This window comes from Sturnus vulgaris, chromosome Z (assembly GCF_052056855.1).
Source record: "Sturnus vulgaris isolate bStuVul1 chromosome Z, bStuVul1.hap1, whole genome shotgun sequence".
In the NCBI taxonomy this organism is placed as follows: Eukaryota; Metazoa; Chordata; class Aves; order Passeriformes; family Sturnidae; genus Sturnus; species Sturnus vulgaris.
Window position 1 is genome coordinate 19,993,846 of NC_142283.1, and position 26,185 is coordinate 20,020,030.

Here is a 26,185-nt window from a genome sequence, read left to right on the forward strand (position 1 = left end):
CCTGTGAACATATCCTGGCAGACATGTCTGTATCCTGTGTACATATTCCTGAGCTGTCTGCTGATCCTTGCCTGAAGTTTTTACGGAGCCATCCCAAATATTGACACATAAGCCAACAGGCGAGTGAACTTTCCCTGCACAGCATTTGCTACAACATCCGGTTCCAGCACAGCATGGTTGGAAAAGACTGAGGTCTTTCCTATCTTGAAAGCTGCTCAGGGAATTCCACAGCATCTGCTCAGCTGTGCCACCATTCCTAGCTGGATTCATGCCCAGGACAACAAGGACTTTTATGGAGTTGGAGGGTATTTGAAGCAAGGCTATAAGCACAACTTTACAGGTACAGTGAGGACAGGAGGTCACTTGGTGCACGTACCTGACCATTGTTCTCAGGAACCAGGGTCGGTTCACAATGGAAGGTACAGCCTCGTCCATCAGTGGATGTGTTTTGATGAAGTTCAGAGTATCATCTGGGAACTCATTAGATGTTACATATTTTTCTAATGATGTAGAGCCAGCACAGCAACCAGGCCTATATAAAACAAGATAATAAAGCCAGAAAACTTATTTGACATCGAGGGCAAGCTTCCTTTTGTGATGAAGCTCTCACGGAAATCTGATGTGCTTTACAGGAGTTTAACTTGGAGGGGGATTGAGAAGTGTGGTGGACTTGTTCAGCCCCTCAAGGGAAACCTAAAATCCTGCTTTGTCCTCCATTCAAAAGGACTTCATGTGTCACTTATGAACACAAAGTCGTTTTATCATCAGAAGTGCTACACACAGAGTTTGTAATTTATCCACCCATATGGAATGTAATCACAGCATGTGTGCATCTGGCTTAATGCTTCCCAATAGCACAGGTGTTTTCTGATTTGCAACTTGCCTAGTTGACTACTCTTTCCTGGAATAAAAGCAGTCCTTATAATACAGAAGGAAGTTAATTTTTTTTAACAGGTATGAAATAATGGCACTTTTAATCACATCTAATAGAAAACTATTGGAGAAGACAAACCAAATTACAGCTATGTAAACATTGTTTTTACCCTTTGTTCAATTTGGATGAGATGATTTAAGAATGGTAGCTCATTGAGAACTTTCACTGAAAAGTTATCTGTCATTCTTTAACAACTTAAATGCAAATCTGCTCATGCTATTTCTAAAATCTACCTGCCCCTAAGAGGTAATGCAATCTTCTTGTCTGGACTGGCCATCTCTCAAGCAGAAAAATGTTTTGTTTTTTAATATTGTGTAAGTAATTTTCTTCAATAAAAGGCTCATTTGATCCCATTTTCTAGAGCACTATGATTCTTCAAACCTTTGAGCCAGTGCGAGATAGGAAGATGAAAGATGAACCATTCAATCCTAAGCACATTGCAACATCCAATTTTCATCTACTCTGATGTGGGTAAAGACACTGACATCAAGAGTAATGTCAACTTGAACAAAATTCAGGACTGGCCCTGTCACTTGTGTTGCTCATATTTAGACAAATATTCAAACATTAGGTAAATAAATCTTGCATGGGAAGGTAGCATGGCACTCAAAGGAACTAGCTGTGTCAACAAGTCTGGTCCCACAAGATCTGAGCAAGGAAAACTACATGCAGACAACGTATGCTAGTGTCTCTTCATATACAATATAATTTAGTTGATTATCATTGCATGTAGAGCTAGCAACAGATGGAGAGAAGGGGAAATCAAGGGCATGACTGGTTTCCTAAGTCCTTGCAAGGTCATTAACCCATGAGGGAACATTCCCAGAGAACTCAAGGGAGCAGCCTGTGCCTTCTGGCACCATGGTGTCTAAGGTTTCTGTGTATCTAATCTGGAGACCTATCTACTCCTAATCCTAATAGCATGATTGGAATAAGCCTGTTTTAATCTCAAAACCGGTTTAGTCACATCAACATAAATCCGAGCAAACCCTGCTGTCTGGCCAAACAGGGAAGTGACACCTCTGAACGGCTCTGGTAGGTTTCTGAGAAATGTTAGATCAATAGGGGCAGTAATGTTTCTGCATCATGCTGAGACACCCACATAAAAATGACCTTATTTCAAAGGTGCCTATCTTGTACTTCAACACGAGCTAGAAGTAATGATTATTTCTATTAAGCAGATTGATTGCCAAATCTTATGTGAAACACTGTTCAAAATTCACTTCACATTATCTTCTTCAGGCTTAGAAAGCACAATACTATCCCATCTTGATCATAACAGCTAGCCTGATATTGGTTCATCCCAAACTCGTAATGAAACTTTCTCTTCTCCTTTTTCTCCTTCTTCTTTTCCCCTTCCCTGCAAATATTTCTCAGTAAGGTCCAAATCTAGGAGCCATCATGCAGCCTTGCACTCCCAAGGCAGACCATTGTGTCAACAACTTGTTTGAAACAACGCAAAATGGAGAATAAAATCCTGCAACACTGCCAGAAGCTGCATTACTAAGGCTCAGACTGAAAATAGACACAGAATTTACCAGATTTTCCAGTCACCTCCAGGCTCTTCTCTTGAGTGACAACTTCAGAATAAGGACAGCACAGTAATACCATACTTGGCAAATCCAAAACGTGATGGGCCAAATTTGGATTAGGCAGAAGCTCAGTGTTCACCATGGAGCTTCACAGACTCAGAATATCCTGAGCTGGAACCAATCTACAAGGATCACTAAAATCTAGCTCCAGGCCCCCACAGGACACCCCAAAATGACACCATGTGCCATGAGAGTATTGTCTCAAACCTTCTTGAGCTCTGTCAGGTTGCTGCTGTGACCACTTCCCTATTCCAGTGCCCAACCACCCTCTGGGTGAAGAACCTTTCCCTAATGTCCAACCTAAACCTCCCCTGGCACAGCTTCAGCCCATTCCCTTGGGCCCTGTCACTGGTCACCACAGAGGAGAGATCAGTGCCTGCCCTTCTCTTCCCCTCACAAGGAGCTGTAGATTGTGATGAGGTCTCCCCTCAGTCTCTTCCAAGCAAGCAAGTGGCCTCAGCTGCTCCTCACATGGTTTTCCCTCTAAGCCCTTCACCATCTTTAAAGAGCTCCTTTAGATATTCCCAGCAGCTTTATATTCTTCTCATAGTGTGGTGTTCAACACTGCACAGAGTACTTCAGACATTTTTTCTTTTGAAATTATTTAAGATATCACAAGAAATGTAAAACATGCAATAAAGTGGTGAAGCTTAAGTGAGATAAATGAATTTGATTTATCTATATGCATCTCAGTATCTCAGAGCAAAATGCCATTGGTGTAAATGAGTTAACAAGTGTCTGTCAACAGCAACTTGTATGAAATGGTACTTGGAAGAAATATGAAGAATGTAGTAGAGGAGATGCATGCAAACACATGGAAGCAGGGAAAACAACTCATAGGAGGAATGAGGCAAACTGAATCTCCAGTTTAGTGGAATGCTCTTTTTTGGTCTCCATAAATCATCCACTGTGGCACTTAAACTGCATGTTAATCATAGAACAGTAAACTGAAGAACTGGTGCAGGCTTTGTAATGAGATATATCCATTACTGAACCAATTTGCAACAACTGTGTAACTCACACCACTCCTAAGTGATTATTCTGACCAAGTGGATCTGATGCTGGCCTGATATATGTTACACAAATCTCATTTAAGTGGAAAAATCTCAATTGCGTAGTTTAGAGCCAAATTCAACTCAACTTCTACTTTATTGTTTCAACATGTATAATTTGTATCTGCGCCCTACAAGGCTGTTCAAATTATCAAAAAGCCTCTGTAGCCTGCATGAAGAAACAGAACAATAGCACTATACATGAAACATACCTGGGCTTGGGCACTCGTTCGTCAGGAACTGGCGTCCATGTGGAGTCTGGAGACTTTTGTTCTTTGAATCTCCCAGTAAATACATTGGCAATGTCAAGCATGTCATAGGCACAGACTGCAGAGCCAGGGATGCTGCAAAGTGACATTTCCCAGAAATTGTTACTCATTCTGCAGTTATACATAAAACCTTGAGCAAAAAAGGCTCCACAGTTATGCTCTGTTTAAGTTTTCCTGTCCCGGGTTACTCAGTCCTCAACTCTGAATCTGGTGTTAACAGCAAAAGCCAGCCCCATGGAGAACACCAATACCAGTAAATATTAATGAGCTGGCAGCTCCTGCCAAGAGAATTTATTTCAAAGCCTCTACAGAAAGAAGTAATTGCAATAATCTTGAAGAAGGGAAAGAACTGGTGAAACTCTGGCTATCACTGGCAATGTATAAGGAGTAATGGCCAGTCTCATTCAGAACCCATTGTTTGGAAATTTAAGGTCTTCTAAGTCATAACATCTCTCAGTATCACCACTTGTAGTCCCTGCCATGCCTCAAAAAACGCATTGCCACCAGTTCAGAAGTTGGTTTTAATCAAACTGGAAGCATGCTGCAATATGCCATTTACCTGGCTTTTACCTGTAATTCATACATGCTCCCACAAAGTGTTCCCAATGAAAAAGAGTTAACTGTGCTCAGGAGTTTGCTCTACTCAATAAAATGTAAAGAGCTTATAGAAGCAAATTTGATATTATTTTAAGATCATAGCATTGCAAATTTCAACTTTTTGAATACTTGCATGCAACTGCATGACAGTATTGTCCAAACATAGTTCTATTCTTACCTACATACTTTCTGAAAGGCTTATGAGGTTACCATGATCAGTCACTTGGAAGTATGAAATATTCATTTATCCCCCTTTTTTTTTTTTTTGCACATGAACTACTGTATTTGTGACTGACTTCCACCACTTTATTTTACCGGGTAAATAGAATAAACCCAGCTGGCTGAGACTTTCAATCCTGCTCTTAGCTAGTAGGTTATTATACATCAAAGAAAAAGTGTAGGAACTATAATACTGTAACAGAGGATTATGCTAAACTACTAAAGGTATATAAATTGATAGAAAAACAACCATTTGAATAGTAAAAAAACTTCAAAATGCTTTTTACTGAAGAAAAACAAGTTGGGAGACAGTACAGTAGTCTTACTTTGATCTCCACAGATTTGTCTTTTTATATGGCAAGAAACTTCAAAGCTCTATATTAATGTGATACTACACAGCAGGAGTTTTAAATGGAGGCAGCCATATATATGTAGATGTAAGAGATGGTCAAGGATATATTTGGCCACACAGAGGACCTCATCCTAAAACACAGCTCAAGACACACTCCAGCTAGAATATTTTGCACATTGCTGAATTAAGTCCTAAAGAAAAAAAATAAAACAACATAAATTCTTGTGGTGTGTTACACACAATTACAGGTGCTGAGACCCATGCTCAACCCACAACTACACGTGGATGGAGCAATGCTGTGCTGAAAGGACTGCAACATTTTTCACTCTGGAGGGTGGCAGATTGCAGGTCTGTAGTATGATGCAGTGGCAGGGATGGAGCACTGTGGGTGACAGCCAAGGGGGTCCAAGCCACCTCTGAACTACTGGACTACAACTCAACACTATCTTCTACCTGAGTGACCTCTCATTAGACTGAGGAATCTCCTCCACTTCAGTCTAGAAGGGAACTTTGTTCTAGACACCGAAAGTATTTGCTGCAACTTTTCTTTAGTGGAGGAAAAATGAGATGTGTTTATGTCAGAAGTAGGTTTCACAGAACTACAGAATTACAGAATATCCTGAACTGGAAGTGACTCACAAATATCATTGAAGTGCAACTCCTCCTGCACAGGACACCCTAAGAATCACATCATGTGCCTGAGAGCATTGTCCAGATGGTCCTTGATGTCTGTCAGTCTTGGTAACCTGTGAGCACTCCCTGTGGGGAATCTGTTCTAGTGCTCAACCACCCTCTGGGTGAACAACCTATTTTTTCTAATATCCAACCTAAACCTCTATGACTCAGCTTCCTCAGGTCCTCTCACAGGTCACCAGAGAGCAGAGATTGGTGTTTGCTTCTCCTCTTCACCTCAGGAGGAAGCTCTGAACTGCTGTGAGGTGCTCTCTCAGTCTCCTCCAGGCTGAACAAGCCAAGTGCCCTCATTCACTCTTCATATAGCTTCCCCTCAGGTCCTTTGCCATCCTTGGATAGTCTCTAATATCTTTAGATCCTTCTAATATCGTGGCACCCAAACCTGCCCCCAGCACTGGAGGTGAGGCTGCCCCAGCTCAGAGCAGATTATGTTATTGAATCTCTATTTATTCACCTGTTTATATTAAACCAGATTGCACGAAAAGAGATAATCTTAATTTAAGCTTGGATTCCCTATTGGTGACATAATTATTCCATTGCATTTCCTATTGTTTTGATGTCAAAAGAAGAGATTATACATTACAGGCCCAGGCTTACTCTCATTTGAAGTCAGCTCTGTGGATGACTTCACTGAGGTCAGGCTTTGACAAGGGGTGGCAAGGGTACAGGCAAAACTAAATGAATTTCATCAATAAAATTCTCTTTCAGCTCAAATGTTACTCTGTGAAACTGCGATATATTTTTAATTAGAAAGCTACTGTTTTTTTAACTTCTCTGGGAGTTCTCAATAATTAGGTACAGTTAATTGTCTAATAACTTCCAGAGAAACACACTCTAATGTGTAACAGTAATAAAATCCCTGCAGATGAACTGACGCTTTTGGAAAACCATGCAAACAATGAAATAGGTGTTCTGGGGACCCTCCTTCCCAGCCAGCAAGACCTTGGCTCTCCCAAGAGAGTCAGGGGGCAGCAGGGTCAGTGCAGGGTCAAGGATCAATGCAAGAGTCAACAGGGATGCATAAAACAAAGAGAAGGAGATAACATGGTTCTTGGAGGTTTAGCTATACACAGGACAGACACAGTCATTTCTTTGTGGGGAAATAAATCCTCTGCATTTTCTCTTTGGAATAATATTCTGCAAGTTACATGCTGCAAACTTCTTGGTGGCTGGTGTGAACTATTCCCATGAAAAGTATGTCTATGGAAGGTGTCCAGACAGAAAATAGCTGAAAGCCACCCTCAGTCATCAGGTACGAAGTAAGCAATATCAGGGTACCTTAAAATTAAACACAAACCACTGAAAAGTGCAGGGTACATAATAATTACGTTGTATGAGCAGTCACTTCTCATGCTTGCATGCAGCAAAAAGGAACTGCAGTGAAAAGCAAAACATAAAGGAAATAGAAGGTAAAAGGTTATTGTTAATAGGTTATTACCTATTATATGGAGTGGAGAATGTTGCTAAAACAACATCCCGACCATTGAAATGGATAACATCTGTAACTGACTGCAGTATGTTAAAGTAGAAGTGTGAGTCGCCAGGAACCGAGCAGTTCAACCGAGCCTTGAGAAAGGAAGTCCACTGTTTTTCCAGCACTCTCTGAGATCCTCCCATGTCATTTTTGCAAACCTGGGCCACCCTTGGGAAAACTACCTGGAAGGAATAGATCAAAAATAATGGAGAAAAATTAAATGTTTGCTTGACCTAAAGACTTCGTTGGAATACTGCTTTTAAAACCTCTGGAATAACTCAGCAAGGTGCTTAATTTAATACCACTTTTCTATAATCTGTGACAAATAAGAAACAGAGAAAAATTAAGCTTTCGAACAGTGTGCTATGAAAGATAAGACTGTGGCATTTACTATACAGCCATAAATCCTTCAGGAGATCTGTTCTCAACCCATATAAAACTCATTTCCATACAGACTGCTTAGCTTTCCATTTCCCCAAACAAAAGCACATTTCATATTCACCATCCCTGCAACCCACACTACTGCTCTGATTCCTCTGTTTTCAGCACTTAAAAACTATGCAAATCTCGCTGGGCTTTTATTCCTGCTCTCCACCTTTGTGACCTTGGTCAGCTTTTCTGACTGCTTAGTCAGAAAGCTATTGTGAAATTAGCAAAAATGCAGAAAGTGTTTAATTATTCTTTGCAGAACTTTGCAGAGCACAAAATTCCAACCCCTGTTCACTCAGCACTCTAATTCATATTTCTTACAGAAAAATTTCTTCCTGCTTTGGAATCCATTTTAACAATTATCTACTATGCTGAACTAAATAGATTAGCCTTGTGCTTTTTATAATTTCAGAAAAGAGACTCTAGCACACACCATCACTGTAAGAAACCACACATTTTCCTTTCAAGACAGTGCAATGTTTCACGCCAGCCAACCTTTTGGCTTGAGCAATAGGAATCTTCTCAAAATTCTGACCTTGTCATCATGATTTATGGTTCTCATTTCAAGGTCACTTGTAACAGCATTGGTCCAAGAATAGCATAAGTTTTCCTCCTCCTGAATCTGACAAAGTCATTCAAGGCAATATTTTTACCTTGTTTTGCCCTTACCTTTCCCATGCTGTTGTACTCCACTGCTATTTCCCGGAAGAAGAAGTATATGTAATTGCCATAATCAACTGCCTGAACGAAGTATGGTTCTGGAAAAAAAACAGCAACCCAAGACACCTGATTTAGGCACATGTACAGCATACAGAATGCAAAGAAAGGCCAAATACATTCACACTTAACATCCAGAGGTGAAACGTCTGTGCTTGACAAACTTGATCAGTTTTCAGAACAAACAAATCACTGCTGCAGAAGAATCACTGTCTGGGGACAGGAGAGCTGGGAACAAGTCTGTGCAACATCACTGCAAGGTAGTTAAGTCTCTGCCACTAATACATCTGCCCTGATGGAGTAAGGGGAAAGGTAAACAGGCATTTATAACTGTATGCCTGAGGGGACCGAGCAGCGCTCTTTATGGCAGGCAGGCTGTGAGCTGAGGGAATAACAAACCACGTAACTGTTTCTGCCCACACGTGTCTGTAGCAGCAAGCAAAGTGGGACAGCTAAAGTTGACACCTGGCAAAACATTTCTGCATGCAGAAAAGGACTTGAAACGATGGCTTTGCGCTCTGTTAAAATCACTCCAAATGCTAACAATTCTTAACACCTACATGAAGCTAAACAGCACCACCCTTAACAATGAGGGCATTTAGAGCACAAAAATTGCCTAATTCAACGGCAGCAGTACAATCCTTAAGAACTGTAACAGAAAGGCTTTGTGCAATATTCCCATAATTTTAGTATCAGGAATGAATTTTAACATTACAGGACAAACCTTTTATACTTCATAAAGCCTTGATTGTTACCTAACAGTGCTGTGGCAGGAATATTTTCAAACACAGCCCAAGCACATGGAGCCCTGCAAGCTCCAATTTTCCAACCAACACACATAAACTGGTGGATTTCAGCTTGGAAAGCTCACTGGAATACATATTCTGATCTACCCAGCTCACAGCTTCTGTCAAATCCAGTAACTTGGCGAAGAGAGAAAGAGATAAACAGATCAGAGCAAGCAAGAGATGTAATCTACTTCCTTCTTTCTGCCAGAAAGCACTGGTGAACTGAAATGACAAAGAGGTCTGTCAGAAACCCAAGACTCTCATCAGAGATGCTGCTTTTTTCGCCTTGCTTGTTTATCTACCTTTCAACCACTTGGAGTCATGTTTAACTGTCCGCAGGGTTGGGCTGTCTCCAAGGCTCCGGTATATGACTGCATCTATTGCAAGGAAGTCGGTCACTGTGGCAGAGTACAGCTTTCCCTCTGGGGAGGATGGAAAGAAGAAACAAGAGGGGAGGAGCATTAGAAATAATACAATTGCTTCTTCTCTCATCAGTCAGATGAGAAGGGGAAACAAAGCCATCACAGTCTCCTTAGGAACACTGAAGGAAGGGAAAAAATCCAGCTAGGTAAATGGAACTGAGCACTGGAAAAGCAAGTCACCGCTTTGCAAAATGGCAATTTCAGAGGGATCCTGTGGAAGAAAAGAACCTTTTGGAATAATTCTTCTTCAGTTTAGGTATGTCATACTGAACTACTCTATCCAGTTACATGCCACTAGTCCAATGCTCAGAAATTCTGCCTAGGTACGTCAGCAAAACAAATATAACAGAATTGTTAGTTTTAACTGGGAGTGCAAACCAGACAGAACTTGAAGACCATCAGCTAATTGACACTTATGAAAATTTCTCCCCTTGAGAGCACTTCTGCTCTGCCAAAGATCACTAACAAAAAATTAAATAGCATGTGCTGGGGCCCCTGCAGAAACAGGAATGAAAAGAGATTGAGGAGGATTGCCCATCAATATTTCTTCTCTAGCATGCATTTTAGGCATTTCCCATATGAATTATGGATTCCTTTCTCTTAAAGAATGGAGTACAAATGGTAAGATAGGCCTGAAAATGGCACCCCAAGGACAACCAAAACACACAAAATTATAAGGACATAAAAGCACAACATTTTAAAATGTTCTGCAACATTTTAAAACTTTTTTGTTGTCTATTCTGTTTGCAGGTCTTGGTTACTGTACAGGACTGTTTTCATGTATGAGGTCTTGGAACACGATGTCTGCTAGAAGCACAAGCGGTGCAGCATGAGCATAAAATTGTGTCTCTATTGCATCTGCATAAAAATCAGAATTGTCTACATCTCCTTTGACAGAGATTATGTTGGTGCCTTGAAGGCACCAGGACTGAGGACATTCTCAGGACAAAGCAGAGAGGCTTCTAGTGGTCAAGCTCTCCTCATTATACTTTCAGACAACAATTAATTTAAGACTGGGAGGGAATCTCATTAATGCATACAAATGTCTGAAAGGCGGTGGCCAAGAGGATGGTGCTAGACCTTTTCTACTGGTGCCCTGTGGCAGGACAAGGAGCAATGGCCATAAACTGAAACTCAAGAAGTTCCACCTCAAGACAAGGAAGGACTTCTTTATGTTGAGGGTGGCAGAGCACTGTACCAGCCTTACCCTGGAGGCTGTGGAGTCTCCCTGTCTGGAGGCAATCAAACCCCTCTTGGACACATTCTTGCATCACTTGCTGTAGGTGACCCTGCCTTGGCAGGGTGGGTTGGGCTGGATGATTTCCAGAGCTCCCTTCCAACCCTAGAAACTCTGTGAGTCTGTGAATTTCAACTCCAGATTTAAAATTCAGACTGTTTTTTATTAGCAGTACAGTATGCTTTGTTCTGAGTCATGCAATCCTTGTCCTTATTTGGCTACCTAAGAATGATAATTTTTTTCTTAGCAAAACAGAAAAAATAATTATAACGTGTCCCATTCCACCCCCCACCCAATTTAAAATCGAATAAAAAGCTCAGTTGTTTAGATATGGATGTCTGAACTCATGTTAATACAACCACACTATTATTTTCTTTCCTGCCAAGTTCCTGTGACCCACTACAGTTCGCACATTTCAGCTATAATAGCTACAGGCTGCAAGAAGAGCCATATTCATGTAAGTGCATCCAACAAACTCAGATGACCTGGATTAGTGCCCTAAACTGTTCTGAAACTGTTCTCTTTCATTGCACTCTGAAAAGTTAGCATGGGTATCAATATGTAAGACATATATATAACAGTGATTTGCTGAAGCTAGCAGATTTATGGAGCATACTCTACAAATATTTATTTGAACTGTATCAAATTTATTCTGAATCACCATGAAGGAGTATGATAATTTCTATAAATATTCTCTTTATTTTCAAATAATACAAGGATTTCTTCAGTGACAAATTTGGAGTCATCTTTCTGAACTTCATCTGTATTCAAAGTGAATGTTTACAATAAACTGGTCATAAACTCTTGGCCAATACACTGAGAAAGACCCTTCTGGAAGGTCATTCAGACTGCACTAAGAATAGAGTCTGAAATACATGGGAAAATATTTCTCTGAAGGAGTTGCTCTCTTTCCATGCTTTATGAATTGCTACAATTAGAGAATTTCTACTGTATCTTTCTGCCTGTGACTGTAATTAAGAAATCACATACTCACTATTCTTGAAACAAAAGGACCCATTCATTTGCACTATAAAGAGTAAAAAAAAAAATTGAAACAGGTTGTAAAATCTCTGTGAGGCAGATGACAATACCTCAAACATAGTAGTGCTTAATAGGGCCCTTTGGATATGGACTCATTTGAGAATGGCTGAAATACTTGCACATTCTTAAGTCGTCAGAGGAATAGCTTAGTTATTTCCATGTCAGTACCCAGGCTCTGTTTTATAGCATCACACCTGCTGAGGAGGACTTACATTATCATGGATGATGTCTTTATTATTTTCACCACATATCTAACAGCCAGATCTAAGAAAAGATCAGCAGGGTTCATACTAAGAGAAGTTCAATAAAGAAATAATTTAATCAGGAATTCCTGAAGAGATATACAAAAATACTGCACAATCAACAGCCAAAATTAACCCCATTTATAAGATCTCACTTTTTCTAACAACTGTAGCAGAAATCTGAGTTAACACTATTCTGCTGCATGCAGCATAAATCACCGTTAACCAATACACTTCCCTCCTTCTGTCTGCAGCAGCTGGTAAGATCATATTAAGATGTTTTCAGCTTTAAAATAAAAAAAATCACCTTCCCTTTCCTTCTAGAACTAGAAAAGGGCACGCCACAGCATTTTCCCTAACTTCCTCTTATTATGAATGTTCACTTAGGCTTAGAGTTGTTAAAGAACATATCCTGCTTAATCCTCATTAAAGCTTACACAAGCCTTGACTTCCTTTGACGTTCACAGGAGCTGGATGCAGCCAGAAATGGTGCCTCATACTGGCCATATTATCAAGAATACAGGAAACACTGAAATTCTGATCCAGGAAACTCAGACTTCATGAAATATTGATGACAGTGGAGTTAATTCCAGAGAAGGGAAGGCTTTTTTTTGCTAGGAATTTCCTTACACCCTCACTTTTTAGTCATTGTTAAATCCTTTGACACCTTTTAGATTTAGGCATTCTGAGCTCAAGCAAGAGGCACACTGTTATCCCACACCTGGGCTGCAGGACATAAAGTAAAAAGTTTATCTCCATCATTTTACCTGCAAACAATGCAACGTTGGCATGCTTTGCATCATAGGGGCACCTGGCCATTCCACTGAATTCCTCTTCCAGATAGTCCAAGGTATCCATCTGAAAAATCAATGGGAGCTCCTCAGATAGAGAAAGAAAGAAACAAAACTTCTTACCCAGGATGAGGCTTATTCTCAGAAGAGATGTTTCTTCTTTTCTGGGCAGAGAAGAAGGCCCTTTCTCTAACTCTACTCCTAATTATGATGTAAAAACTTGACAAAAATCATGGTACTAAATAAAGTAAGTCTGAAAAAAGTATGTCTAGTAAGTCAGGCATTCTTTTGGAACTAATCATTCTCACCCTGACACATTTTACAAAAGTCTTCAGTCTATATTTTATCTGCACACAAGTTTTGTTTTGAACTGTAGCAGGCTATGTGGTCTGTGGTTCTGGCAAGGCTTCAAAATTTATCCTCAACAGTGACCCAACAGAAGCGCTCTTATACACAGAAAAGGCTGCAAACCACAGCATTCAGAAGAAACAACACTAGGACAATTATCTCTGTGTGCATTTTTCTCCCCCAGGACCAGAGATCCTTCTGCTCTAATCTTAACAGTGGTGCTCTCTTCCTTGATTTGCATATCCAGAAAGATGCTCTTCAAGTTTCACTACACCAGTTGAGTCCTGGTGCAGAGAATCCTTTTACCACCAGGCAAGAGTTAATCTGTGCAGGAATTGTAAATTCTGAGGCTTATCTGGAGCTTCTGGGAAATAAATTCACCCTGGGCACTGACAATGACACAAATATACAGACTGACTTTACATGAAGTTCAGGAAGGTTTGGTGAGCTGAGGGAGAACTGTACACCTCTTACCTGTTTAAGATGCTCATACTACAGTATTTTGGGAATAAGAATCTTTGTAGCATATTCAGACAACTTGTCCAGATCCTACTGTATAGATCACATACAGTAGAGATTCATAGAGCATGAGAAATAACCCACACAGTACCATCAACTTAAATCAACTTTTAATTTGCATGCTACAGCTTCTGAGTCCTTCAGAGGATGATTTGTGATCATTTGTTTTCTGTAATGTATCCTTCCTGTCAAATCCACTCTGAGGGGAGTTAGTTGTGTTTACTCAAAGGCTTTGAAAAGCATTTCATGTGATAGTGAGAGGACTTTTCATGCAGCAAGCTCCACATCCTCACAACCACTGCCATGTTTGAGGGAGAGCCCTGCTTTCTGTTTGGCACATGTTTAGTTCTCTCTCTGTATAATGAAGGAACACATGTAGGAAAAGCCAGGGCAGGTGTTGCAGAGCCGTTCTAGAAACTGCCAGCGGGATCACTATCCAGCCCTGCATCACAGGGGATGAAAGCTCTGGAGAAAGGGTGAGGAGGCCATTAATGTGCCTCATATCAGGACGCCAAAGAAAGCTGTAATTGTATCTAAAATACAACTTCCATGCAAGGAGACTGGGTGAGATTTGTTAGGCTTATTAATGGCATTCAGAGATAAAAAATTACAAACTGTACTAGAAGACTAAATACAGTTTTGAGATCAAGAAGTTTCATTGCATACTAGGAGCAGGCAAGGAAAGAAAGAATAAAAGAAACAGCTGTTAACAGAGCAGCTAACTGTACCTCACAGTTACCATGACACAGGCTTGTATTCTTACTCAAATCTGGTTCTTCCTCCACAGACTGGAAGAAAATACTACCCTGCATTCTTCCCTCCTGTGTTTTCTAAATTTAAGTTATAGTGGCTAAATGAGGTAAAGCACCTTGCACAAAAATCAAGGAAAGGCAGCAGTCACAGTGAATACCACTAGGGAAATAGTTCTTCTGGATGTTAACATCTTTATCCTGCTTTTCTACAATAAATCTGAACCCAAAACCTGAATGACAGTTGTGATTTTATCAGGAGCAGCATTAGTAAAACTGAATTTTATTTTTCCAGAAAAAAGATGAGAAATGACCGGTGGTACTTAACAGTACCCAGAAAAGCAGAATCTGGAAAAAGAAAAAAAAAAAGAATCTGGATGTCAAAAGCCTAAAAAAAATTAATCTCAAAGCTACTCCAGAGATGTCCACTGTTGGGTGTTATATCAGAATATAACACTGAAAGCCTAAGAAAATGGGAAACATTTCAATAAATGGGTCCTATTGGAATAGAGACTACTGGGATACACTATACCCAAGGAATAAATTGGCTTCAGAGCATTAATGTCAAGTACACATGGACCAGCAAAGTTTCTACACTGCTCTAGATATCATTTTGGCTTTGCAGTGAGGAATACATCACTGTCCTGATGCACTGCTCCGTGTGGAGATTTGCTGTTCCATCACTTTCACAGCACACAAAGCACAGGATCTCCACAGTGTCCCTATCTGGGGGGCTCACAAGAAACTCAGGTTTTGCTTGCTATGTCCTCAGGCATCTTGAGAACTGGTTTTAAGATTGACAACAGTATAACAGAAATTTTAAAACATGCTACTCAGAAGTAACCCCCAATATTAGTCTATGACTTGATGTGTCAGTGACAAGCTGAGGAACTTTCTGAGGAGTGACTACATCCCCAAACAGGGATTTGAAGGACTCTGCACCTATGGAGGGCAATGCAAAGTGGCAATACTCTTGGTGTACAGGAGTTGCAAAGAACTAGATGTTCAGTCTCAGATTTTCCCAGAAATCCAATCAACATTGAACTCAGCAGCACTGAAACAAGTCAGAACAAATTTTTCAAGAGTTGGATGGTGCACAGCTGAATGCCAATCTCATGCTGCTGCCCACATAGTCACAATAGATCCAACCAAAAGACAAGGCATAAGTGAAATTCCACAGATTACATACCTTGTAGTTCCTGCAAGAAGGGTTGAATGCATTTGTTCCACAGATAAACAGTGTATCTTCATTTCTTTTTAGGAGAACCTTAATAAAGTTATGACACTCATCCTGAAGAAAAATAATAAAAACTATTTCAACTGCTGCATTTTTAGTTTTTATTTTTAATAAGTGGTATTTTACTGTCAGGTTTAAAATTAAATTGGCTGGTACCCACTGTGATACTCTGGCCTTATTTTGACTATATTTAACTGAGAATGAGAAAGTTGTAATTAAATTATATTCCAGTGGTTCAAAAATTTATATTCTAGTGGTTCAAAAAGAGCTGAAGATACAGCACTCTTATTATAGCTCCTAGTTTGCTGCTGTTGACAAAGGTGAATTTTGTTTGAAAACTGTTGCTTTCCTGAAGAGCGAAAAAATCTGATGTTGTCACCTGTGCCACTGTCAGACGGTGACAGCACCACTACAATGTACTGGCATAAAGCTTCTGTAACTGGAAGGGGAAGTAGATGTAAAGAACCAAAGACTCTACATCTAATTATGATACTACTTGTGCCAGTCATAGGCCACAGGAGGGCAAAACTGGTGTGAGAAACAGTCCTTCCACAGCCCCACATTCACATTTTTTGTTTCTTTAACCGGACTTATCAGTAAATTCCCATGAGGGATGGACAGCAGCACTCGGCCTTTGAAGCAATGGTAAGCAAAATCAGTGCACTGTTACCTGCTCAGTGCCTGAAGTATTTTCAAGATATTGCTGTGGCTTCTGTCGTAATATTTCATCACATTCAAAGTGAACTATTTTTGCAAATTAAGGCCTTCAGTGAGTTGATGGAAAAAACAATTACTGGTGAGAAGTGAATGGCACGATCCATTCCACATCACAGACAGCAGCCTGAGATAATAGTGATGCAACTAAACCAAAGTGGCAGTTGCAGCAGAAATGAAAATTGCCTACCTTATGTTTTCCCTTCATTCTGCACGTGTCTACATCAGCTTGTCTAGATTTCCATGTCAATTTCTGCAAGAATAAAGAGAGAAATCAATTAGAACTTAGGTTTTTTACTTTTGATTTCAGAAGTAGAAGTCCCCTAGGGGAGACTAGCTTTTGAACATACATTTATTGAAAGTTTTCTGTACTCTTTCTCCATGATTAACTCACCAAAACAATGAAGGTTAAGTGATGTGGAGTCTTCATTTACCTTTGTTTTGCCTCCAATTCATGAGACTGGGAACCCATCCCTCTTTCTTTAAAACCTAAACTAACAGACTTCAACAATAGGCCAACACTGAAGAAGTGTTCTTTTCTTAAAAGTACTAGATGTTGTCTTCTTTTAATTGATATTGCTCTACAAGTCAGAATTATCATTTATGGACTATGAACCGTCAAGGGATTCCAAATGAAATATGCATTCTCAAAGACAACATTTTAGATCTGGAAAGAAATAAAATTCAGGTAATTCTTACCACTTCTATTCAGCTAACAAGCTCCCAGAATTTTTCACCTGTCAAGACACTGCTGACTTTATCTGCTAACACTTCCTCCCAAAGATTTACAGGTAAATCCCAGCCAGGTTGGGTTTTTTTTGAGATGAGTTTCAAAAACGGTCAGATGTGCAAGGCTCATTAATTATAATAAAATATTGTTTAAAATCACATGGCCTAAGATGGCATCACCTTAGACTGCCATGATAGTTCTGACAGTGCTCCTGATCAATAAACTGAGGCACTGTGCATTCATGGAGGGGTCCCAGCTGAAAGAGTAACCCTGAATGTTCATTTCCATTACAAGCTTGGGACTTCACTCTTTGATGAGTTAAAAAGATCATTTTCAGCATCATTCATACTTATAATGAAGCATTGTCCCCTCCTCCAGTGGAATTCATCCAATGCCCAAATTTGTATGATATTTTGTTAAACCAAGACTGTGTTTAACATGTGTTACACAATATGAATGCAATGCAAAGGAGCAGAAGGGAGATTATTTTCAGTATGTTCATGTTAACATACATTACAGTAAAGCAGACAAAGCTTTTCTTCATTTGAATGCAACTTCCCATGGAGATAATGTGAATACATCTACCAAGTAATGTTATAGTAAGATTTTATTTAGCCAGTTCTTGCACAAGTGAAAAAAATTTGTGCACATGAAAATATGTAACTTGCTTCTTATGATGAAAGTTTCAGTAGACTTAATTGGGATAGTCTAGCTGTTACAGAAAACTGCTGCATATAAATGAATAGATGTTTGACAGATGTTCCATCAAGGACTCACCATATTTCAGTACAGATTGCTTATCAGTCCAGCTAAACCACTTATCAGAAATTTGCAGAGGACACAATTGCTATTCTAGCTCTCCCCAAATATGATTAGCAATGCCATCTTACTTTCTTGTTACAATTTTACAGCAGTGCTGGCAAGTTCTTTAAAACAATGTCATCATCCTATTTATTTGAAGCTTATTCTAGTGTCCTTGGTTTCTGGATGATGATAAAAGCTACTTACTTTGCTAAAATAAATTTCTTCTGTATATGATGTGTCCATATCAACAGTATAAATATGGTCCCTGTAAAAAAAAGTAAATGAATACAAAGTCAAATGGAGTAGTTAGTTCATTTTCTGTAAGAGAGCTATCTATCACAAGATAATTCATAATCCATTTAAAAAAAAATGAGAGGTCTTACTAGGAAACATTATCGGCAGCATCTCCTGCTTCTCCCACAAAAGCATTTTCACATATAAACTGTTTGCCTTCCCATTAAGAGAAAAAAAGGAAAGTGCTACAAAACTTCAAAGTAAGATTCTTTCCCAAAAGCAATTATTTGAACAAATGAGATTTGGGAAAGTAGATGAGTCTCACATGATTTCTGCTCTATCAGTCCTACAGCAGATGCCACAATCTAGCATGCAGATGTTTTTCTGTATCCTGAACTTGGCTGCAATAGCTTCTAGGCACTCTTTGCCAGATTCCTGGGGTAGAAGTCACTGTGCCATATTGAGCCATTTCAGCCTTTCCTTTCTTTCCTTTCCTTTCCCTTCCTTTCCTTTCCCTTCCTTTCCTTTCCTTTCCTTTCCTTTCCTTTCCTTTCCTTTCCTTTCCTTTCCTTTCCTTTCCTTTCCTTTCCTTTCCTTTCCTTTCCTTTCCTTTCCTTTCCTTTCCTTTCCTTTCCTTTCCTTTCCTTTCCTTTCCTTTCCTTTCCTTTCCTTTCCTTTCCTTTCCTTTCCTTTCCTTTCCTTTCCTTTCCTTTCCTTTCCTTTCCTTTCCTTTCCTTTCCTTTCCTTTCCTTTCCTTTCCTTTCCTTTCCTTTCCTTTCCTTTCCTTTCCCTTTTTTTTCTTGACAACCTAGCCCTCTTTAGAATTTGCTGCCAATCTCTTCTTGGAAAGGGGAAATAGACACAGCTACTCAGGTAAAGAGATATTTTTAGACAGTCTCTTCGTGTAAACTGAGAACAAGAACAGCTCTGTATAGAACCCAAAAGTTGAAAAAAACCCACCAATCCACAATGCTGTAGTAACCAGCACATCAAATTGGGGCTGAGATCTCATTTTTCCATGAAATAAATTGGATTTTTTTCAACATGCAGAAAGTTGTGCAGCTGAAGTATGATCCACAGCATTGGAGGGGGCTGCTGAAAGCAGAATACAGGCTCTTTCTATTTTAGAAATCCCTGCTCTCAAGGTTAGCTTCATTTTTATTGGGTTTTGGGGAAATAGTGCTAGTCTCTTTAAATAAGGCAAACACAGAATACTGCTACAAGAGAAATAAACAACACTTCTCTCAGATGGAGAAAAGAGGAATCATTGTGGTAGGGAACCAGCTTTTAAAAATTTGTCTCCTACGGAGCTTGAGGCTGTTTGCTTTGTAAGATGCCAAATTGAAGAGTCGATGGATTTTCTTCTCCTCCAGACTCTAAAACCAGAGCTGTCATTTACTTCCAAGATTGGTTTAATACTTCAGCTTATTATTTGCCTGACTTCAGTGACAGAGCAGTGGTCAGGGTTGGCTCTGGAATAAAATTACCTATTAGCACGATATCAGCTTCATAGATTACGTCATGGTTCCCTTTTTATGTGCTTTGCTCTTTATTGCTGTCACTCCTGCTATATAAAAGTGAGGGGGAAAATCTCTTGAGTTGTAAATGAGGCGCAGGTGGACCTCTAAAACACTTCTTCTGGCACAGCTCTTGGTTTTATTCATCAGCCTCATTTTCCAGAGGTTACAATTTTTTAATTTTCAACAAGACAATTAGAAAATACAGCAGTGGGACTCAGAAAGAGTTGTTTAGTTCCTCTCTCAATGAAGCAGGACTTACTTTCTGGTTCAAGGAACAGTTCAAACGAAACTCAGATGCTAAGTTATGGGATTGTTGGAAAGAAGGTTAGCATCAGGAAAATTACATATAATTTTCTCATGCCACAGACGAAACACAGCTGCTGACAGTGTCAGTAGAGAGTGAAAGAGCTGTCAGATTTGGGGGAGGGCTACCTAATCACAGAAAACGTGGGATTGACCTCGTCCTCCTTTTCCCACTGCTGCCCAACTCTTACTACCAACTAGCTGTGGTATGTGTACAGTTTACTGCTAATTAAGTTATTCTAACACAAATTTACTTAATCCTAGAGCTTCCGTTTTTCCCACCTCCAGCCAGCAGAACTGAGTTTTGTTGCCATGGCATAATCTTGTCGAGGAAGGGAATTTAAATAATGCCACTGGCTGTGCAAGACCCTTGGCACTGGGAGCATGGTTTGGAAATAGTGCAAATGAGGAGGAAGCCATCCCATACCCTGCTCTGTGCCTGTTGTTTCGCTCACACACGAGGGGTGGCAGATGATGTGAACAAAAGCTGCCACTGCACGAGACAATGGGAGGAGGAGACACAGCAAACTTAGAGAAGGGGGTGTATGCCTGGGTGTGGACGAGTGAAGAAGAAGACAGAGCCGGTCCTTTGCAGACTTCAAGACAGATATTCAGACAGTAAAGCTTTATGGCCTTTGGCTGAGTTATTCTGATTTATACTGGCTGTGTATTTCAGCCTGATAACATGAAATAATGCCTTTGTGAAGTGACACAAAACTTTATTTGGTAACAGCTAATACAGGAGTCACGTATCCCATATGACAAAATAAGTAGCAGACTGTCAGAAATTTTGTTCTATGCCAGTTGCTCATTAACAAAATGTAAGCAGTTCTCAAATCTGTGTTAGCCTTTCTGGTGCACTGAAACTGTCTGTGAAAGTCAACACTGGATTTTCCAAAACGAGCCAACAAACAAAAGAAATAAACAAACAAACGAACAAACAACCCCAACCTAAACATAACAGCCCTAAAATAAAATAAATCGCTGTATTTCAGTGTATAAAAAAAGCATGAAAGCAGTATCTCATATAACAACCCAAAGATTTATTTAGCTACAGTTTTCAATGAATCTTGTTACAAAACTCTTTGGCAAACACCTTTGCTTGTGTACAAATTTGCTTCCAATCTCTAGATTTACTACTGCCTTTGAAGGAAATGCTGTATTTGAATTACAGACTTTCATTCATAGTAGATACTGAAGGATGACTCATTTTCTGAAGTTTGTTACTTAAAGATAAGAATTACCTCTGAATTTCAACTTGTGTCACATAGTCTTGTCAGGCCAGGAGGGACTTTATTCATTAACATCGAGAGGGGAAAGAATATGTCAAAGAGGTTTTGAGTTACTGAAGGAAAAATACGCATAAGAAGATTTTTTTTTTCATGCCCGTGTAAGTACAAAACAGACCGGGTCTTTATTCTTTTTTGTAGGTCACAAGATCCTAGGACTATATAAGCTCTGTCGTTGTAGCAAGTAGTTTTATACAAATAAGGAAGAATGCATATTCACATACTAGTGCATGTTATCCAACGAATATTAGTATTTTCATGTAATTTGTGCACACAGTGGTTTCTTATCCCAAAACTTTTCTCTGGGTTTTCCTGCTGTAATGCCAGCTGCTTGGGCACTGAGACAATCTAACTGCGTCAATCTCTGTCTGGGAACAAACTATGAAAACAGCAAAGCAAAATCTGCAAAGAGGATTTACCACCATCTCACTGCAAATAATTTCCTAATTTAAAGGAAAACAAATAAGGAAACCAAAGGGAGCTCAGTCATGAAAAGGAGGAAATCCTGCCACCACCTTTCAAACCTACTCAACCTTCTGCCCTGCCCCACTCATTATCCCATTAAACACAGCAAAAACACCAATCCCGGAGCTCAGGCATAGCACAGGGCTTTGCCACTTGCTGCAGGGCTGACCTCTCTCTGTGCAGCTCCTGGGCAAGGACACTTGCTCCCTGGGGAAGGACACTTACTCCCTGGGGAAGGACACTTACTCCATGGGGAAGGACACTTGCTCTCTGAGGAGGGACACTTGCTCCCTGCCTGGACTTGGTCCAAGGTCTGAGCTCTGCCACTCAGACCCCATGCAGCGTGGGCTATGCAAGGAGCTGAGGAAGCTGCAATGAGCCAGGGCAGCTGTGATGGCTGGGTAAGGGAACAGGTGTCTTCTCCCAGCAGCCAGGGACATAACTGTGAAAATGTCACTCGGTGGCCGTGCTGGAGTAATGCAATTACCGATTACGCGGAGACCGACAGGCAGCTTTCCCCCACAGGACACAAGCGACCACCCAGGAGATGGGAATGGCTGTCTGAGAAGAAAGCCAGGCAGCTCCCAGAGGCTGCCAAGGGCTTTGCAGACAGGGCTAGTGGTGAGTAGCTGCCTGTTCAGCAGCTGCTCCCCTTCACTCTTGGCCATCCCACCCACCACTTCTCCCATCTGCAGCAACAGCCTGGTTTTATGTGGCACATGCAGAAAGGTGTGTATTTTTCCAATGGAGGACCAGAAAACAGGCAGGAAGCAAGTTACTACTTGAGAGGCAGCTTGCAGGGAGGCCCCAAACAGGATCTGGGTCCAAGAGCTCCTAAACTGGACTGCCCACCATTGCTAATCTGGACCACCCACATTTGCTAATCTGGACCCATCTTGCACTCATTTTGCATCTCTCATTTAATTCCCACTCTAAGATCATCAATCTTCTTTGCTAACAGCAGGTACAGAGATGAAGTGTTAATATCAGATCTCTGCCAGGTTGGCAGCTGTGTAATGGGTGTAGCCCCACTGAGGTTGATAGTGCAAGCTGAGCTAAGCAAACCGAATGGGCGGTTCTAAGTGCAATTTTTATAAAAAGATGTGCTCATGTCTGCGCAGTATACCACTCCAAAAAAGTCAAGACACTAAATTCAATTAATCTTGAGGAAGCATGTTTGGTTCTTTTTTTTTTGTCTTAAAATACCAAAAACATGCCTAAATCAGCAAAATTACATTCTAACAACTCTATAAAAACATACATCTGTGCACAGAAGAATTATTCTCTAAAATTTGTCATTATTGATGAGCACAAGTGGAATAAAAAGATGAGGACAGAATTGCTTCTCCACGGAACTAAATTATTTTTCTGGCAACTTCCCTCTTGCAGCTTTCAGAGCAACGCAGAGGCATGTAGTCCTAAAGCACAGGTGTAACACATCACAAAACTTTAGCTGATCGTCTAGCAAAGTTTCTAATGTGTCTTCCTAACAGGCTGCAAAGCTCTCTCTGAGTGCAAGACAGTCCCAAAAAGAATGTGTTCACCAGAGAAGAACTCAGAATATTCCCTGTCTTCTCCTTCCTCCTCTTAAAGCAGTAAAATGGTGAAGCTGGAGACTACTGACCTAGCAGCAACGTAGAGGGTCCTGTTCATGACCATGACAAGCTGGATGTCCAGCCGGTGCCTCTGCGTGGTGTTCCGCCCTGGTTTGTGACCCACAAACACCGGATACTGTCTTGTATCTGCAGGAAGGAAAAATATCAACAGGGTCAAAAGAGAATAACAAACTGAAATGGTGCTAACGTGAAGCACCACGGGGCCCAGCTGTAGCCAAACCCATGGTTTCTGTTCTGCCCTGGAAGTGCAGACTGGGGCTGGAAGGCATGAGCACAGAGAGCTGGAGAGTTCTTCAAGGTTACAGTCTCTGCAGCTGCAAAGGAGGAAGTCATCACCTTTGTAGAAGACAAAAACTGGGTTTTTTTTAACCGTAAAGCTGTTCTGGAGCTCTTGGCACACAGGTACATGGCACTTTCTCACAGTTTTTCTTTCTGTTTGCAGAGCTTAAATGCTTGCTCCTGGCTGCCAAAGCATGTCTGTCAGGACAAAGCTGTTCCTCAGTTGCCTATCAATCACCACAATGACTGGACTGGTAGTGGCTAAAGCAAAAGGCTTGGCTCTTGGTGGTTCTGACTGCCAGTTCCCTGGGTTTTCTACAGGACTTGACTGCTGTCATAGAACAGCTGCAGGGATTTCTGAGAAGTGCTGGGAAATCACTCTTGAATTTCACGAAGTGAAAGTCACTGCACATTATTTTGGCAACCAGTCTGATACTCCAGTCCTCCTGGCAACTGGACAGCAATACTGATTGGAATCGCTGTACTGAGCTTATGCTATCAACAAGTCAGCTTTCCTCCCCAGTTCTACCAGTCAGCAAGAGCATGTATTACTTATTCCCATTATTTTTTTTGGGTGAGAACTCAGCACAGGGTGTTCCACTGCTCTTCAGATGGGCGTACAACCTACAACAGCAGTGAACACTTCTGATCAAGGGCCATTTCACATTCATGCGTATCATATGATCGTCACATCTAGGTACACAAACAGGGAGCTAATTAAGTAAATAAAATGACAGAAGACAGGAGGAGGATAATCCTCTGATGAGTATTATCACTGCAGACCTGCTGCAAGTGAATGTTATACAGAGCTGACTAGCATCTAGCTATGCCTTTTCCCAATTAATATGCTTTCCCAGAAGACTGCAGCTCTTTGGGGGAGTCTATTTCTTAAAAAACTCATCTACTGCTTTAGTTTTTTCAGCTATTGTCTTCTAAAAGCATTGTACTTGTTAAGCTTGGTCAAAGTACTCCGTCACAGCATGGCTTCAGCAAAGCACTTCAAAGTGTCATGTGCCAGAGAGTTTGGTGATAAAATTGGATAGAAAAAAGAACTTCTCTCCAAACCAGGTGCTGAGAACTCTTGTAGAAATAAATTAAGACACCAGGCAAGATTTACATTCAGAAGCTTGACCCTTCTGACCATGTCCTACATGCAAAATGCCACGTTTTATTGTCAGGCTATTTTCTGTTCAGTAATGTTTCCTCTATAACTCATGCATCTAGAACAAAGTAGGGGCATTCATGTCCACTTCAGCATGCCATGCTGCAGAGGAAATATTATCCCATGTTCTATTTCTCCAAAAGGATCAAACCTGGAAAATTTTTGCAAGAATGATTGGCACTTCTGGAGGGTGAAAATGTTGGTGCTGAAGATCCAGTGGCCACACTAGCCACGTTTTACCTGGGTTTGCTTCATTGCAGTTTTTCTCTGCTGTTGTATCCCAGAGGTCTATTAGCATTTGCAGCACATCAGTTGTGCCCTGGAGTCCTGTCTTTCAGACTGGTGTTAGACAGGACAGACAAGTTTATGGCCACCAAGGCCATTACAAAGCACAATAAACACAGACAATTTTAAAACCAAATTCCTGTACAAAAAAAGAATTTAACACAAGCCTGCTCTTGGCTGACTTGCCGCTCCCTGGCACACTTTTGGAGGCCCAGATGCTAAAGACTTCCTTATAAACATCTGAAACTCTGGACTTTGAAGAATTTTCTTTGCCATTATCGCAACTGAGCAGAGGCAAATGTGAAAGAATCAGTTAAATCAAGCCTCATGTCCAGTAAAATGCTCAGAAAGCTCTCCACCTGTTTAGCCAGCAGATCTCAATATGCAGCTGTTGGTGTTATACCAGATTTTGGAAGGTTTGCCAATCTCTGCTGGTAAGAAAGGAGAGATCTTCTGTCATAAAAGATTATTTGTTTAGATTTGGTTTTTAGGTCCAATTCCATCTTAGGGAAAAATTGCCTAATGCGCAAGAACAATCCATCTGAGCTTAAAGAAGTAAGTTCAATTATTTGTATTAGACTAATAAATAATAAGACTATGTGAAAAAGTCACGTTCCTTTAGTAGTACCTGTGAATGTAAATTGGCTGATATGGGAGAAGTCAAGAAAAAACAACTTTATCTGCTGCAACCGTATTTAAGTAGTGTTGATTTTAAGTCCCCTGATCAGTACTAAATGCAGTCCTCTGGCCCCTCATACTTACAGTTGCCATGCGAAATACTGATAGGCTCAGAATCTTCTGGGAAACCAGCCCCAGCAAAGTGTAGCAGTGTGAAATATAGCAGCAAGGCTTCTGACCTCATAGTAGTTCAGCTGTGAGGCTTCACTTCTTCACTTCACCCTGTGGAAGACAAACAAGAGTTTAAGCACCTTCTGTTGGATTGGAGCTTTAAAGAGTCTGTGGAAAGTAGAAGGAGCTTTTCTCTTCAGGCCTCTCTTTGAACCTGAGGAGGTGTGCTGGGTTTCTAAGCAGAAACTGCCCTGCAAAGCCAGTTATTCTTCAGCCCATGCCCCAGCAAGGCC

General features: G+C 40.6%; 1 protein-coding gene and 1 long non-coding RNA gene across 6 annotated transcripts in view; one reads left to right on the plus strand and one right to left on the minus strand.

Annotated features, from left to right (window-relative positions):
* The window catches only part of SEMA6A (semaphorin 6A), a 118,846-nt gene that overhangs the window by 41,203 nt on the left and 51,458 nt on the right, over window positions 1-26,185 (minus strand). For all 5 annotated transcript variants that reach the window (XM_014874362.2, XM_088157108.1, XM_088157106.1 and 2 more), the window contains exons 2-12: window positions 25,866-26,003; window positions 23,386-23,503; window positions 18,155-18,215; window positions 16,607-16,669; window positions 15,655-15,756; window positions 12,826-12,916; window positions 9,419-9,538; window positions 8,281-8,369; window positions 7,147-7,364; window positions 3,791-3,922; window positions 377-532 (exon numbers count right to left, since the gene is read on the minus strand). In XM_014874362.2, coding sequence (XP_014729848.2) covers window positions 377-532; window positions 3,791-3,922; window positions 7,147-7,364; window positions 8,281-8,369; window positions 9,419-9,538; window positions 12,826-12,916; window positions 15,655-15,756; window positions 16,607-16,669; window positions 18,155-18,215; window positions 23,386-23,503; window positions 25,866-25,965 — 1,250 coding nt within the window. In that variant the 5' untranslated portion in view covers window positions 25,966-26,003. The remainder of the gene's footprint in view (window positions 1-376; window positions 533-3,790; window positions 3,923-7,146; window positions 7,365-8,280; window positions 8,370-9,418; window positions 9,539-12,825; window positions 12,917-15,654; window positions 15,757-16,606; window positions 16,670-18,154; window positions 18,216-23,385; window positions 23,504-25,865; window positions 26,004-26,185) is intronic.
* Window positions 9,522-11,104, plus strand: LOC148219725 (uncharacterized). Its single transcript, XR_015799650.1, has 2 exons — window positions 9,522-9,794; window positions 10,289-11,104. It is a non-coding gene; the product is annotated as an uncharacterized LOC148219725 (long non-coding RNA).